This window comes from Oncorhynchus nerka, linkage group LG10 (genome assembly GCF_034236695.1).
Source record: "Oncorhynchus nerka isolate Pitt River linkage group LG10, Oner_Uvic_2.0, whole genome shotgun sequence".
In the NCBI taxonomy this organism is placed as follows: Eukaryota; Metazoa; Chordata; class Actinopteri; order Salmoniformes; family Salmonidae; genus Oncorhynchus; species Oncorhynchus nerka.
In genome coordinates this window covers 34,095,733-34,112,062 of record NC_088405.1, presented here as the reverse complement: position 1 = coordinate 34,112,062, position 16,330 = coordinate 34,095,733, and the positions used below count along the sequence as shown (strand labels likewise).

Here is a 16,330-nt window from a genome sequence, read left to right as displayed (position 1 = left end):
AACATGATTTTGAATAACTATTATTTATTTTTTTATTTCACCTTTATTTAACAAGGTAAGCCAGTTGAGAACAAGTTCTCATTTACAACTGCGACCTGGCCAAGATAAAGCAAAGCAGTGCGACAAAAACAACAGAGTTACACATGGGATAAACAAACGTACAGTCAATAACACAACTGCACACAGAGTGAGTCCATGCAACTTATGTGACTTGTTAAGCAAATCTTTACTCCTGAACTTATTTAGGCTTGCCATAACAAAACTTCTTGATTAATGTCATGAGATGTTGCTATAATATATCCACATAATTTTCCATCCTCATGATGCCATCTATTTTGTGAAGTGCACCGGTCCCTCCTGCAGCAAAGCACCCCCACAACATGATACTGCCACCCCTGCTTCACAGTTGGGATGGTGGTCTTCGGCTTGCAAGCCTCCCCCTTTTTCCTCCAAACATAACGATGGTCATTATGGCCAAACAGTTCTATTTTTGTTTCATCAGACCAGAGGACATTTCTCTAAAAAGTCCGATCTTTGTCCCCATGTGCAGTTGCAAACCGTAGTCTGGCTTTTTAATGGCGGTTTTGGAGCAGTGGCTTCTTCCTTGCCGAGCGGCCTTTCAGGTTATATCGATATAGAACTCGTTTTACTGTGAATATAGATACTTTTGTACCTGTTTTCTCCAGCATCTTCACAAGGGCCTTTGCTGTTGTTCTGAGATTGATTTGCACTTTTCGCACCAAAGTACGTTCATCTCTAGGAGACAGAACGCGTCTCCTTCCTGACGGATGCATGGTCCCATGGTGTTTATACTTGCGTACTATTGTTTGTACAGATGAACATGGTACCTTCAGGCGCTTGGAAATTGCTCCCAAGGATGAACCAGACTTGTGGACGTCTACAATGTTTTGATTTTCCCATGATGTCAAGCAAAGAGGCACTGAGTTTGAAGGTAGGCCTTCAAATACATCCACAGGTACACCCCCAATTGACTCAAATGATGTCAATTAGCCTATCAAAAGCTTCTAAAGCCATGACATCATTCTCTGGAATTTTCCAAGCTGTTTAAAGGCACAGTCAACTTAGTGTATGTAAACTTCTGACCCACTGGAATTGTGATACAGTGAATTATAAGTGAAATAATCTGCCTGTAAACAATTCTTGGAAAAATGACTTATGTCATGCACAAAGTAGATGTCCTAACCAACTTGCCAAAACTATAGTTTAACAAGAAATGTGTGGAGTGGTTGAAAAAAAGAGACTCCAACCTAAGTGTATGTAAACTTCCCACTTCAACTGATAGATAGATAGGATATAAATCTAAGACATTAACAGAATGATTAAGTGATTTGTATTTCCTGCAGCTTTCTGAAGAGGCAATGAGAATGCCCCTGTCTGTATATGATGTGCGCATCCACCGCTTTGTGTAACCGTTAGCGATGATGCTAATGAAAACAGTCTTCTGGTAGGTCTAGATGGAAAAGATTTCCCAAAAACCTTCAATTAATATGTTTACTTCAAAGTTGCCTGTGCTTACCTGGCAGAATGGTATCATGATTATTTGCATACTCTACCATCACATATGCACTACAAAAACACTGATAAACAACCACCTCGTGCTAGGTGTGCACTTGAATTAAAGGGTAACTACACCCCTAAAAAAATATTATCAGATTTTTCCAAGACCTCAAAAGGGGTCTCCTCATGTGGTTGAAGCATTATTGTAGACTTAAAACATGCAATGTTGTTGTTGTTTTTCCATTTTAAAACAAAGTGTGCTTTTGAGTGCAAAAAAAAGGGAAAAACAGCCCCCCCAAATACACATTTATTTTTCAAAAATAAAATACATAATTTGAAGAACAACGGCATTTATTAAATTGCAGTGAACCTGCACATAAGACTTTAATCTCAAGACAGGTTAACATGTTAAACACGGAGCCTGCTGCTGTATTTAGTGGGGATTCCTGAGTACCGCAGAGGAAACTAACCATTGGGACAGGGAATGTAACCGATGACAATCTCCTCTGTGGACAGAGGTAATAATGACATTGCTGGTGTACACTACATTTTTACAGATGGGTCACTGCTAAACCACAATCTAAGGCCCTTCAAAAGCCTTCGATAGCCATTAATGGCTATTGATTGCCCCAACCTCAATTGGTAAAACTGACTTTCCATTCTACTGCCAAAACCACTGCTGGATCACAGAGTGATCTGTCCCTAAATAAAGTGTTTCTTGTTCACGGTAAAGGAAAATCTCCTGAGCCAGTCATAATGTATTAATGGAGCTAGACATTGTGTCCGTGCTGTTTCTCACATTAATATTGAGGGAAAAGAATGATGACAGTCATCGTTTATGACAGGGTCCAGGACAATTGACAGGGGCTTATTAATATAATTTATGCTTTGCTATATGAAAAGGTTGTGATTAAAATAATAATTTGAAAAGGAGACTAAAATGCCAATGTTTTAACACCCCCCCCCCCCCCCCGCAAAAAAAAAAATCTGATCAAGCCCCTCTAAATATGTATTAATATCATCATCCATGAATAAATCAAACTGTACTCAGTGAATGTCTGAAAATGTGTCATTAGTCTGAGGGGACAGACTATAGGGACAGGCGGAGAAACCGAGAGACTGGCAGGTTTTACTGCTAACCTACAAAGCATTACATGGGCTTGCTCCTACCTATCTTTCCGATTTGGTCCTGCCGTACATACCTACACGTACGCTACAGTCACAAGACGCAGGCCTCCTAATTGTCCCTAGAATTTCTAAGCAAACAGCTAGAGGCAGGGCTTTCTCCTATAGAGCTTCTTCTTTATGGAATGGTCTGCCTACCCATGTGAGAGACGCAGACTCGGTCTCAACCTTTAAGTCTTTACTGAAGACTCATCTCTTCAGTGGGTCATATGAATGAGTGTAGTCTGGCCCAGGAGTGTGAAAGTGAACGGAAAGGCACTGGAGCAACGAACCGCCCTTGCTGTCTCTGCCTGGCCAGTTCCCCTCTCTCCACTGGGATTCTCTGCCTCTAACCCTATTACAGGGGCTGAGTCACTGGCTCACTGGTGCTCTTCCATGCCGTCCCTAGGAGGGGTGTGTCACTTGAGTGGGTTGAGTCACTGACGTGATCTTCCTGTCTGGGTTGGCGCCCCCCCTTGGGTTGTGCCGTGGCTGAGATCTTTATGGGCTATACTCGGCCTTGTCTCAGGATGGTAAGTTGTTGGTTGAAGATATCCCTCTAGTGGTGTGGGGGCTGTGCTTGGCAAAGTGGGTGGGGTTATATCCTGCCTGTTTGGCCTTGTCCCGGGGTATCATCGGATGAGGCCACAGTGTCTCCTGACCCCTCCTGTCTCAGCCTCCAGTATTTATGCTGCAGTAGTTTATGTGTCAGGGGGCTAGGGTCAGTCTGTTATATCTGGAGTATTTCTCCTGTCTTATCCGGTGTATTATTATTTGACCATGCTGGTCATTTCTGAACATTTGAACATCTTGGCCATGTTCTGTTATAATCTCCACCCGGCACAGCCAGAAGAGGACTGGTCACCGCTCATAGCCTGGTTCCTCTCAAGGTTTCTTCCTAGGTTTTGGCCTTTCTAGGGAGTTTTTCCGAGCCACCGTACTTCTACACCTGCATTGCTTGCTGTTTGGGGTTTTAGGCTGGGTTTCTGTACAGCACTTTGAGATATCAGCTGATGTACGAAGGGCTATATAAATAATTATGATTTGAGGATCAAAGCACACCCTCCCTGTCCATTGTGAGCTGCTGTCTCCCCCACCCCCTCTATTCAATTTAAAATACTTTATTGGCATTGAAAACATGTTTACATTGTCAAGGCAAGTGGAATAGACAAACAAAAACGGAAATAAACAAGGGAAATAAATACAGTAAACTTTACACTCACAATTTTCTTTAAAGAATATAGACATTTCAACTGTTATATTATTTGCTATGTCAAGTGTTGTAACAATGTGCATGTAGCTGAAGTATGAAAGGGAAAAGAAATAAGGGGGGGACTCTCTCTACCGCACCTGCTGTCTCGAATTCTGAATGATCGGCTATGAAAAGCCAACTGACATTGACTCCTGAGGTGCTGACCTGTTGCACCCTCTACAACCACTGTGATTATTATTAACTGACCCTGCTGGTCATCTATGAACGTTTGAACATCTTGGCCATGTTCTGTTATAATCTCCACCCGGCACAGCCAGAAGAGGACTGGCCACCCCTCATAGCCTGGTTCCTCTCAAGGTTTCTTCCTAGGTTTCTGCCTTTCTAGGGAGTTTTTCCTAGCCACCGTACTTCTACATCTGCATTGTTGGCTGTTTGGGGTTTTAGGCTGGGTTTCTGTACAGCACTTTGTGACATCAGCTGATGTAAAAAGGGATTTAAAAATACATTTAATTGATAAATATACGTTGTATTTACAATGGTGTTTGTGCTCCACTGGTCAGTCAAGTCAACTCTATTACAATTGGTGCCATAGAGGACAAGATAGTTTGATCAAAGAGTTACTAGTGACCCTCTCCATCTTACAATCAAGTTGACCATCAGGGTCACGCCGTAATAATGCAGGAAATGAGATAACACAGAGATTACATTGCTACTGGAGTAAAACATGCAACAGGTGTTGCTCCATTTTTTTAGACAATCTTTCCCCCAATGATGACTAAAATGGAAAACTTCCTCCATCAATAAATTAGTAGAATCCCCCCGCTGACTAAATAAGCTACAAAATCCAAGTTCATTGAAACTTCTGTTTCTCACTGGAGCCACCAAGCAAATAACAAGAAGAAATGTTGGGGCAACACGGAAAAACAAAGGGCTTGAGAAAGAGGGTGGGGAGTAGATTACCAACTGGCTCACAAAACCTGTACTAACCCTCCACCCCGACTCTAGTCTATTGATATCTGGGTGAATGGCTGGCTGATATGCCAGCTCAAATCTCCTGTGCACTCACAACACACAAAGGACTGGCCTGTTCTATGGGCCAGGCAAAGACCATGGGGGAAAGTGGGGGCACAGAGAGAGAGAGAGAGAGAGAGAGGAGAAATATATGGCCATAATGACATTTCAAATGTCTCTATTCCTTTGGAAGGTTTATGAGTGTTTACTGTTCCTTATTTATTTCACTTTTGTTTATTATCTATAACATATTTTGCCAATAAAGCCCTTTATCTATTTAAAGTCAAAGGCAAAAGGGAAAACAATAGAGAGAAAGAAAGGGAAATCAGCAAAGAGTCAGAAGTACAGTAGCTAACTAAAGAAAGAGTGATCGCCAGCCAAAGAGCTACAGTATCGATATGCTGAAATGAGGCCCCACACTCTTGTATCACAGTTTCACTGGCCTGCAACGATGTAATCGCTTCATCAGATCATGGTTTGATTCATATTTTGTTCATTATGGGTTTGTCCACTTATCATGACACAGAACTTCTGATTTGATTCATCTATGTGTCCCCAACACATTTGATTCAATACGTATTAATTCAAACTGCTCTTTCACAAGATCATTCTGAGGTTCCAAAAGTATACCCAATGCTTTTACATAAATTAACAACAGGTTTATGAGAGGGAAACACTTAAAAACCCAGAAGTTCTCTTGCTAGTACGGTATTCATTTCAGGGGAAAATAAGGTCTACACCAAATTTACACAGAATATAATGTTTCATTTGTCCAAAATATGTGTAATTTTACAAGCCACATACTTGAACACCAAAGCTTGAGTCTTAGGTTAGTTTCTGCTAGCGAGCGCAAAAAGAATCAGGGTGACCCGATATCCTATCCCCCACACCACTGCTCTACCCAGCAGTCCTAGTCTGCCTTGGGAAAGCCTCAATGCTTCTTCACAGGTCAACAGTCCAGATTACCTCTCAGTAACAGCAATTAAACACCATGAGAACACAGCCATCATAGGCTCCAGGAGACATTAACCCACCGCTGACTCCAATGGACAGCTAAGAGAGGCCGAGTCCCAACCCGGTCCCCTGAAGGGGTGGAGGTGGGCACTGTCGGTATATATAGCCCTCACAATCTGCCGAGCAGCGCTGACCTTCAGTGGCTTGCTAAAAACAGCCTTGCCTGTCAGCAGCCCCAGTCACTGACTCTCGTACCACAGGCCTGGGGGGGGTGCTGGAATGCAGAGGCCTGTGAGACCCGGGCTAACATCACAGACACGTTATCAGACTGAGTCAGCAGCCTACTGACTGCTCAGGACCTCAATCTTCAGTCTGCTACTGTGGGGGGAGGGTTACATCTTGTTTAGAGTTGCAGCGAGCTTGATTGATAGGAAGAGGGAATTTAACTGGGGAGGAAGATACGGCCCATAAAACTATTTAACTGGGGAGGAAGATACGGCCCATAAAACTATACATAAACCCGTATAGATTCGGAGAAGTGGGGGAATTCAGACCGCACAGTAAATTGAAAGGGTACAAACTGCATCAAGCAGACCTTATTAGATCCTGGGGGCAAGGGGAGGAGTTTGACATTCATCTAATGTACACCAGATGGGTTTAGAGGGTGTGCCTTGTCTGCTGATTCTAAGACAGGTACAGTATTTAAGTCTAGTGTATGACACGGATTTATGGCAAATCTACAAGGCCGACGCTCTACAAAGGTTTACAACTCAGCGGTCCAAGGGTAAAACAGACAGTGCTATTCTACTAGATATTGCCTATAAACATAATGTGCTTCACCCTCACACAAGGTTGCATTTAGCCTACGTTAAGATAATTAGACGCGTTTAGTGATGGCTGGATGGTGTACTGCATTTACTGATTTGAATGAACGAATCAGCTCCTCAAATCCACCTTGTCACAGACAGGGTCACATATCCAACATGAGGATCAGTGTATGAGAGGCAATGACTCTAAAGTTTGAAAGCATGGCCCCATTTGCCCTCGATCTCGGACCGACACTCAAACAGAAAGAACATAATCACCCGCATCCACTCCAGGGGATGTGTTCATCTGTCAATATCAAATCTCACAGCCAGACTAAAGGCCGTAAGCAATGACCACTTTACCGCAACATACTATAGCCAAGAAGCTTTAACTAAAACTGTCAGATGAGCCCTTCTGTGTTGGATAACCAGCCCTCCCTCAATTGAAACAAATACTATTGCAGAAGGTAAGAAGACACTCGAAACTCAACAACCTAGGCCACTGCCCAGGGGAGGAGAAGAGACACATTTTAATAGCAACATGACACAGCTGAGGCCGCACACTGCAAACAGAATTTCCGTAAAGGATTATTACAGATCAGATTAAAGCCTGTTGTAAAACGTGATCTTCTGAGGCTATATTGGAGGACAGTCGAAGAAGCTCAAATAAATGACATTTTGTTTTAATCACTTTCATGAGTCCCATAAACTTCTTGATAACATGAATTGTTGCGAGCCAAAGTGTCCTAACAGGCAACGCAGAACAGAAAGGATCATATCACAACCAGAAATCCTGCATGTGCCTCTCAATCGCGTGGGTAGGAGCGTTGGGCCAGTAACCGAAAGGTTGCAGGATCGAATCCCTGAGCTGACAAGGTAAAAAAAAAAAAAAAAGATCTTTCGTTCTGGCCCTGAGCAAGGCAGTTAACCCACTGTTTCCCGGGCGCCGATGACGTGGATGTCATTTAAGGCAGCCCCCCGCACCTCTCTGATTCAGAGGGGTTGGGTTAAATGCGGAAGACACATTTCAATTATACAACTAACTAGGTATACCCCTTTTCCAATTCAGTGCTATTCTCCTTACTGTACCACAGAGATTTGCTATGTACACATTTTGTATTCCGAGTTAATGGATCTCCTTGCTGACATTTCCCTCAGACATCTTATGAAGGCCACATTAGTTTTTAATAGCAGTCCAATATTAAAAGGAAATGTCACAGTGCTCCCTCATAACTATGGGGAATTTATAATCCAATAAAATAGTGACTCACATCTGAGGAACTACAGGAAAAGGCGGGCTGAACAGGCCCCCATTAAGATTGACAGGGCTGTAGTGTAGCGGGTCGAGAGTTACAAGTTCCTTGGTGTCCACATCACCAACGAACTATCATGGTCCAAACACACCAAGACAGTCTTGAAGAGAGCACGACAACACCTTTTCCCCCTCCGGAGACTGAAAAGATTTGGCATGGGTCCCCAGATCCTCAAAAAGTTCTACAGCTGCACCACCAAGAGCATCCTGACCGGTTGCATCACCGCTTGGTATGGCAACTGCTCAGTATCTGACCATAAGGTGCTACAGAGGGTAGTGCGTACTGCCCAGTACATCACTGGGGCCAAGCTTCCTGTCATCCAGGACCTATATAATAGGTGGTGTCAGAGGAAAGCCCATAAAATTGTCAGAGACTCCAGTTACCCAAGTCCTAGACTGTTTTCTCTGCTACCGCATGGCAAGCGGTACTGGAGCGCCAAGTCTAGGACCAAAAGGCTCCTCAACAGCTACTACACCCAAGCCATAAGACTGCTGAACAATTAATCAAACGACCACCGGACTATTTACATTGGCCCCCCCTCCATTTGTTTTGAACATTGCTGCTCCTCGCTGTTTTTATCTATGCATAGTCACTTCACCCCCACCTACATGTACAAATTACCTCAACTAACCTGTACCCCCGCCCACTGACTCAGTACCAGTACCCCCTATATATATAGCCTCATATTGTTGTTATTGTGTTACTTTTTATTATTTTTTTATTTTACCTCTGTTTATCTGGTAAATATTTTCTTACCTCTATTTGAACTGCACTATTGGTTAAGGGCTTGTAAAGTAAGCATTTCACTGTAAGGTCTACACTTGTATTCGGCGCATGTGACAAATAAAGTTTGATTTGATGAGTCGTTCTCTTGAGGACGACAGAGACAGCAGCTGATTTTTCTCACACAAAGAAGCCAAGTCACATGCAAGCCAGTCAGGACCGGAATGTGGACAAATTAAGTGCCCCACTTGAAAACAGAGGAATTGTTTTTTGAAAGGCCCCTCTTCCAACGAGGTTTATTTTCATCCCAGCCTCACAGTGAGGTATTTATCATGGTCTGCTGCTTGATATTATAGCAGGGTTTCAAGTTCATGCTTCCCATGTGGTATCTGCTTTAGCATCACTCCTGTTTTCACCTCTACACCAGGGGTGTCAAACCTACGGCCCGGGCGCTCCAATCCGGCCCGCGGGCGCTCCAATCTGGCCCGCGGGTGGTTTGAGTCATTTAAAAAAAAAAATTTTGAAACTGTGTAGAAATGATAATAGACCTACATTCATACAGTTTATTGATGGTCCAGCTAATAATCATTAGACAGTCAGAGAGCATTAAACATTCCAAAAACATTCCAATTTTTTGCAAATGTTTGCAAATGTTGATGGCAAGGAACCGGGGCGGCAGGGTAGCTTAGTGGTTAGAGCATTGGACTAGTAACTGAAAGGTTGCAAGTTCATATCCCGAGCCGACAAGGTACAAATCTGTCGTTCTGCCCACTGTTCCTAGGTCATCATTGTAAATAAGAATTTGTTCTTAACTGACTTGCCTAGTTAAATAGATAAAAATGAAGACCGAATGCGGCCCCTCGGGCAAACAGAGTTCAAAAACCCTGGTCTACATGGTTGTTATCGCCTCTACAAGACAGGGGCCATTATCTAATGTAGATATCTACAATTCCAGGGGTATCGATGAATTGTAAACATTTCACATGAACCAAACCACCGGGGTTGATTTCTTCCATTGCTGTACATGGTATCTTAACAACAGACTGAGCTCAAATGCTTTAAACTTGAGCCAAGAATTGAAATGACATTTCACATGCAAAGGTGATGGTATCTAATTCATAGCCCACATGTACACGAATAAAAATATATATTTTTAAATGTAATGAACCAATGCACCTTTTGGAAGAGTGGTCATTGAACCAGGTATTTTGTATAAAGTTAGACAGAGCTCTTAACCTATACCCAAAGCCAGACCTAGAGTTTAAGACATGTTCCAGAACATTCGCGACTACCAAGTATTTTCAAAACCAAAAAAGAAACTGTTTTTCTGGATGCTGTACTGCGCCATTTTCCCTACATTTCCCCCCCACGTGGGCCAGCCCCCTAGCTATTCCAGTTCAACCAATGAGCTTCAGTCCCTTGCCATATGAGTGACAGCTAGCAAGATGCAGATGATTCATCCATAGCAGAGAGAGAGAGCAATGATGTGGTGCACATACAGTGCATTCGGAAAGTATTCAGACATTGACTTTTTCTGCATTTTGTTATGTTACAGCCATGTTCTAAAATTGATTAAATTGTTTTTTTTTACTCATCAATCTACACACATGACAAAGCAAAAACAGGTTTAGAATTTTTTTCAATAAAACTGAAATATTACATTTACATAACTATTCAGACCCTTTACTCAGTACTTTGTTAAAGCAGAGATTACAGCCTCGAGTCTTCTTGGGTATGACACTACAAGCTTGGCACACCTGTATTTGGGGAGTTTCTCCCATTCTTCTCTGCAGATCCTTTCAAGCTCTTTCAGGTTGGATGGGGAGCGTCACTGCCATGTCCGGGCATTGGCTGGGCCACTCAAGGACATTCAGAGACTTGTCCCGAAATCACTCCTGCGTTGTCTTGGTTGGGTGCTTAGGGTCGTTGTCCTGTTGAAAGGTGAAATTTTTCCCCAGTCTGAGGTCCAGAGAGCTCTGGAGCAGGTTTTCATCAAGGATCTATGCTCTTCGCTCTGTTCATTTTTCCCCTCGGTCCTGACTAGTCTCCCAGTCTCTGCCACTGAAAAACATCCCCACAGCATGATACTGCCACCACTATGCTTCACTGTAGTGATGGTGCCAGGTTTCCTCCAGATGTGACGCTTGGCATTCAGGCCAAAGAGTTTAACCTTGGTTTCATCAGACCAGAGAATCTTGTTTCTCATGGTCTGAGTGTCTTTAGGGGCCTTTTTGCAAACTCCAAGCGGGCTGTCATGTGCCTTTTACTGAGGAGCGGATTCCCTCTGGCCACTCTACCATAAAGGCCTGATTGGAGTTCTGCAAAGATGGTTGTCCTTCTGGAAGGTCCTCCCATCTTCACAGAGGAACTCTGGAGCTCTGTCAGAGAGACCATCGGTTTCTTGGTTACCTCCCTGACCAAGGCTCTTCTCCCCAGATTGCTTACTTTGGCCGGGTGGCCAGCTCTATGAAGAGTCTTGGTGGTTCCAAACTTATTTCATTTAAGAATGATGGAGGCCACTGTGTTCTTGTGGACCTTAAAAAAAAAACTATTTTAGAACAACATAACATAACAAAATGTGGAATAAGTAAAAAGGGGTCTGAACACTTAGCTGACTTGCCGGGGCGACAGGTAGCCTAGTGGTTAGAGCGTTGGGCCAGTAACCGAAAGGTTTCTAGATCGAATCCCCGAGCTGACAAGGTCAAAATCGTTCTGCCCCTGAACACTGTTCCTAGGCCGTCATTGTAAATAAGAATGTGTTCTTAACTGACTTGCCAAGTTTAAAAAATTATAAACTTTCTAAATACACTGTATCTGCACATATGTACGTAATTTTCGGGGACCACTTTTGGCTCGTGAGCTCTACTTTCAGAACTACTGGCTAAAAAGTATACAAAAGTACTCGGAAAATCCCTTTAACTATTCTAACCCTGATAAACCCAGTGTAATATACAGTAAAGCATGCAGACAAATGGGAAGAATAGTCTACAGCGTCAAAAATGGAATGTCACTTGTGCCCGCATCGAGGAAGTTTACTCAACCTTCACAGCTATACTGTTATAATAATGTTTCAGTTTTGAATTTTAGTCATGTTTTAAGTCGCTTGAGATGTACTGCACACAGAGCACCTTATAACACAACACATCTTTTTACAGCCATAATCCATCCAACCAGACCTTGCCCCTGGGGATCTGTCTCACGGTGCTAGATCTTATGTAGCCAGCTATATCACGGACATACTGTAACATGACATGGGTAATTGGAACCACCACAGTAGCCGTTGCAGTATGTGTGTACAGGGCAGAGGTTGTGCAGTCCAGGCCGTCACATGTGAGTGACACGAGCAGCAGCTTGGTCATCAGCAATTTAACAACCCAACCCAATCCCCCCCCCACCCCCTTAACTTCCCTCTCTATCATACAGTGCACGCAAAGTATGTAGGCTACAACACAACACACATTCTCTCCCTCTGTCACACCTGGCTATGGAAAAAAAAAAGACAGCAGTCATGGACCACCCAAACAAGCAGCATTGTCCACCGGTGGGACAGGAACTATTTATAGGCGGGAGCAGCAGCTCTAAGCAGGCGGAAGTTCCTCTCCACCTGTCAGAGTGCTGAGTGACTGGGCCATGTGCTCCTGTGCTGCAGACTGGAGAGCCCAGCTTGAAGGCCTCCTCTATACAAGACTGTACAGTAAGGTATTCAACAACCAGTTCTAAAGGCTCACTGAAATCAAAGTTAGTGCGTGCTGAGGCTACATGTATGCCCCAATTCCAAATGGACCCCTTGCCCCTATCCACTTCCTGTAGATCTGAAAGGACTGTATTAACAATAGTAATAGCTATACTACTTTGCCCTTTGAAATGCTACAGTAGGTGGACTTTTTACTGTGTGGCTTACACTTCTCCAATCCTTTCAGATCGAGTAAGGAGAAGGGGCAATAGGTTGATTTGGAAATAGCTGCATTCTCCATGCCAACTTCTGCCTCTCTAATGTGCAGAGACAGAGCAAAGACAGAGACATTACTTTGACAGGCACGGCATCTGGCTGTGCATCTTTCTATTCTGCGGTGTGGGTGCTGAAAACCAGTCCATGACAGGGAGTCTTCATCACCGTAGAGGGATAAATGGAGAGCCTGTCCAGTGAACATTGTTCTGTGGCCACAATGTATGTGTGGATGGGTGACGGAACGCCATTGAATCCTTTCAGTGTGGAGCACATCCAACTGCCACTGTTTGACACCCCTGGGTCTAATTATATGCCTCTATTTTCTCCAACCTCAGGTTCCTCTAATGCCAGTCAGTCACACAACTGAGTGGAGAGACTTTCCTCACCTGGGGCCTAGGAATAGAAAAGGATCTGCGTGCGCGCACACGCACACACACACACACACACACACACACACACACACACACACACACACACACACACCAGTCCTAACATACTGTCAAGGTAATTTACAAGTGAGTTATGCACATATATCCAAAGATGCACCCGTTATGAACACATATGCTTCAGGAATACACACCGGAGCACACATACCAGACTCCTATTATTCCAGTTTCCTTGTTTCTTCTAAGAAATATCTCTTCTACAAATATCTGTTTGAATGGCACTGATAGATTGATGTTCTTAGAAGAGATGTTCATTGAAAATTGATTTTTTTCTTCCCAGAAAATAACTTGTAACTTGTAATATGCGGGGAAATACACCTCGAAACCTCAAAATTACAGGGTGAAAAAAAAAACTATTGGTTCAGTTTTTGGAGAGGAAATGGCAATGAACCCACATATCGGGTCGTGACAGCACAAACGCAAAACACTCAAAAAGGCATAACCACACCTGGAGTAGCAACTGAAGTAACTATGTACGTCGTGCCACGATTCCAGACTGAAAATACACAAGTTGGCCGACATCCTCACCCATCCACCAATTTCGGTTTCTAGGTTTACATGGCAGAGTTTTGGCATCATTTTATGCATGGCCTTTAGAGCTTTACAATGTGTAAAGGTGAACATACTACTACAGAAAAAGGTCAAACACAACAAAGCCTATTCTCAGACTTCAGCAAATGCCAAGCTTAATCACTGGATTGTCAATACCACACAATGCTACCAACCAATGAGACAAATGTATTGAAACTACTACAATAAACACTGCATCCCAAACAATCTATCAAATCAACCAAACTTCCCAAAAAGGACCACCATGTTTAACATACCCACAAGTACTGTACTAGTACCGTAGCAGTAATACAATACTTGACGTCATACAAGGGTTGGGTGACTGCGTCAAGCACCGACCGTCATGTAAACCACAACATTGAGATTCAAGCTTAATGCAGGACAAAGGATCGTCTCATTGGTCAAAAGACACATGGGCTATGGGATGTAGAAATATCTTCATGTGTGTGTGTGTACACAAAGTATGGTTATATGTACTTTGAATTGGTTGAATCAAGCTCTTACCCTGGAGATGGTCAGGGGCATGTTGAAGTCCTTGCCTCCCTGCAATCGGAAGCCCCATGGGGCCGGCCCACTCAGAGAAATATTGTAGCTACTCATTCTTCCAAAGGCTTTGATTGCTTGTGTGGTTTAATCTTCCTGCAAAGTGGTGTCCAAAAATGGAGGTAGAGGGGGTGGGGCAGGAGCCAAGTAGCCTCTGAAAGCAGAAAAAAAGGTGCAAAAAAAATAGAAGTACAGGTGAGGACAAAAAAAAAGATACAATATCTCCCCGAAATGTCAAATGAGACTGGGAGCACAGCAAATTAAAAACCAACCCAGTTCAGCCACAGACAAATATGTAATTCACGCCTAACCCTTTTTAAATAATGAGAGAAAGAGAGACAGAAGAGAGTAGAGAGCCAGAGGAAGAGAGGTCTTGCCTGTTTAGATGAGCTGAAGTGACAGCCTAAGAATAGTCACCCCTCTACAGAAAGCAATAGCACAGTGGCAGTGGGAGGGGGGGGGGGGGGGGGGGGTCCCTTATATGGCATGTAAGGGAACACCCAGCACGCCAGGCATGCCATGTTTCACGGGGCTAATATAGCCTCTTCCTAGGCCAACTACAGACTAGGGTCTTCCCAAAACCATGTCTCGTCAACACCTCACAATGTGGGTGGTTTCAGGAAACATCTCGTTAATATTACAGTAACAGTACACACAGGTTGCAAAAGACATAGTCTTGATTGTTAAGTCGAGGCGAAGGTTTGATCCTGTTTGATTTCTCCATGTGCTCCACTTCCACAACAATCTACCCCAGTTTAGATTCTCAACAGTTGAGCAACAGGTTAAAAACTGACCACCATCAGAGTCCATTAAATTTGGCATTTTGGCAAAAAGACACTTCTTTGTACACCATACAGTACCAGTCAAAAGTCTAGACACTCATTGTTTTTACTATTTTCTACATTATAGAAGACATGTAGTAACCAAAAAAAAAAGTGTTAAACAAATCTAAATATATTGTATAAAGTACCCACCCTTTGCCTTGATAACAGCTTTGCACACTCTTGGCATTCTCTCAACCAACTTCATGAGGTAGTCACCTGGAATGCATTTCAATTAACAGGTGTGCCTTGTTAAAAGTTAATTTGTGGAATTTCTTTCCTGCTTAATGTGTTTGAGCCAATCAGTTGTGCTGTGAAAAGATAGTGGTGGTATACAGAACATTGCCCTATTTGGTAAAATACCAACTCAATTTTATGGCAAGAACAGCTCAAATAAGCAAAGAGAAAAGACAGGCCATCATTACCTTAAGACATGAAGGTCAGTCAATGCGGAAAATTTCAAGAACTTTGAACGTTTGTTCAAGGGCTGTCGCAAAAACCATAAAGCTCTATGATTAATGATTCTCATGAGGAACGCCACAGGAAAGGAAGACCTGGAGTTACCTCTGCTGCAGAGGGTACCAGCCTCAGAAATTGCAGCCCAAATAAATCCTTCAGAGTTCAAGTAACAGACATCTCAACATCAACTGTTCAGAGGAGAAATCAGGCATTCACGAACAAATTGCTGCAAAGAAACCACTACTAAAGGACACCAATAAGAAGAAGAAGACACTTGCTTGGGCCAAAAACCCCAAACAATGGACATTAGACCAAATCTGTCCTTTGGTCTGGGTTCCCACCGCCGTGTCTTTGTGAGACACAGAGTAGGTGAAAGGATGATCTCTGCATGTGTGGTTCCCACTGCGAAGCATGGAGGAGGTGGTGTGATGGTACTTTGCTGGTGACACTGTCAGTGATTTATTTAGAATTCAAGGCACACAACCAGCATGGCTACCACCACATTCTGCAGAGATACGACATCCCTGTGTAAGGGCTATTTGACCAAGAAGGAGAGTGATGGAGTGCTGCATCAGAAGACCTAGCCTCCACAATCACTAAGGCAAAAGGTGGCTACTTTGAAGAATCTAAAATATATTTTGATTTGTTTAACACTTTTTTGGTTACTACATGATTCCATGTGTTATTTCATCGTTTTGATGTCTTCACTATTATTCTACAATGTAGAAAACAGTCAAAACAAAGGAGAGGCCCTTGAATGAGTAGGGGTGTCCAAACTTTTGACTGGTACTGTGCGTTCAGAACCCAAAGAGGATCTAGGTAGTGTAGATCTGGGAAAAG

At 43.2% G+C, this 16,330-nt stretch overlaps 1 protein-coding gene across 1 annotated transcript in view; it reads right to left on the bottom strand.

The window, feature by feature from the left end:
- LOC115136525 (LIM domain-binding protein 3-like) overlaps positions 1-14,515 on the bottom strand; it is a 62,668-nt gene extending 48,153 nt beyond the window's left edge. Inside the window, 1 exon segment of the mRNA XM_065023240.1 lies at positions 14,172-14,515. Coding sequence (XP_064879312.1) covers positions 14,172-14,267 — 96 coding nt within the window. The 5' untranslated portion in view covers positions 14,268-14,515.
- Positions 14,516-16,330: the final 1,815 nt, after the last annotated feature.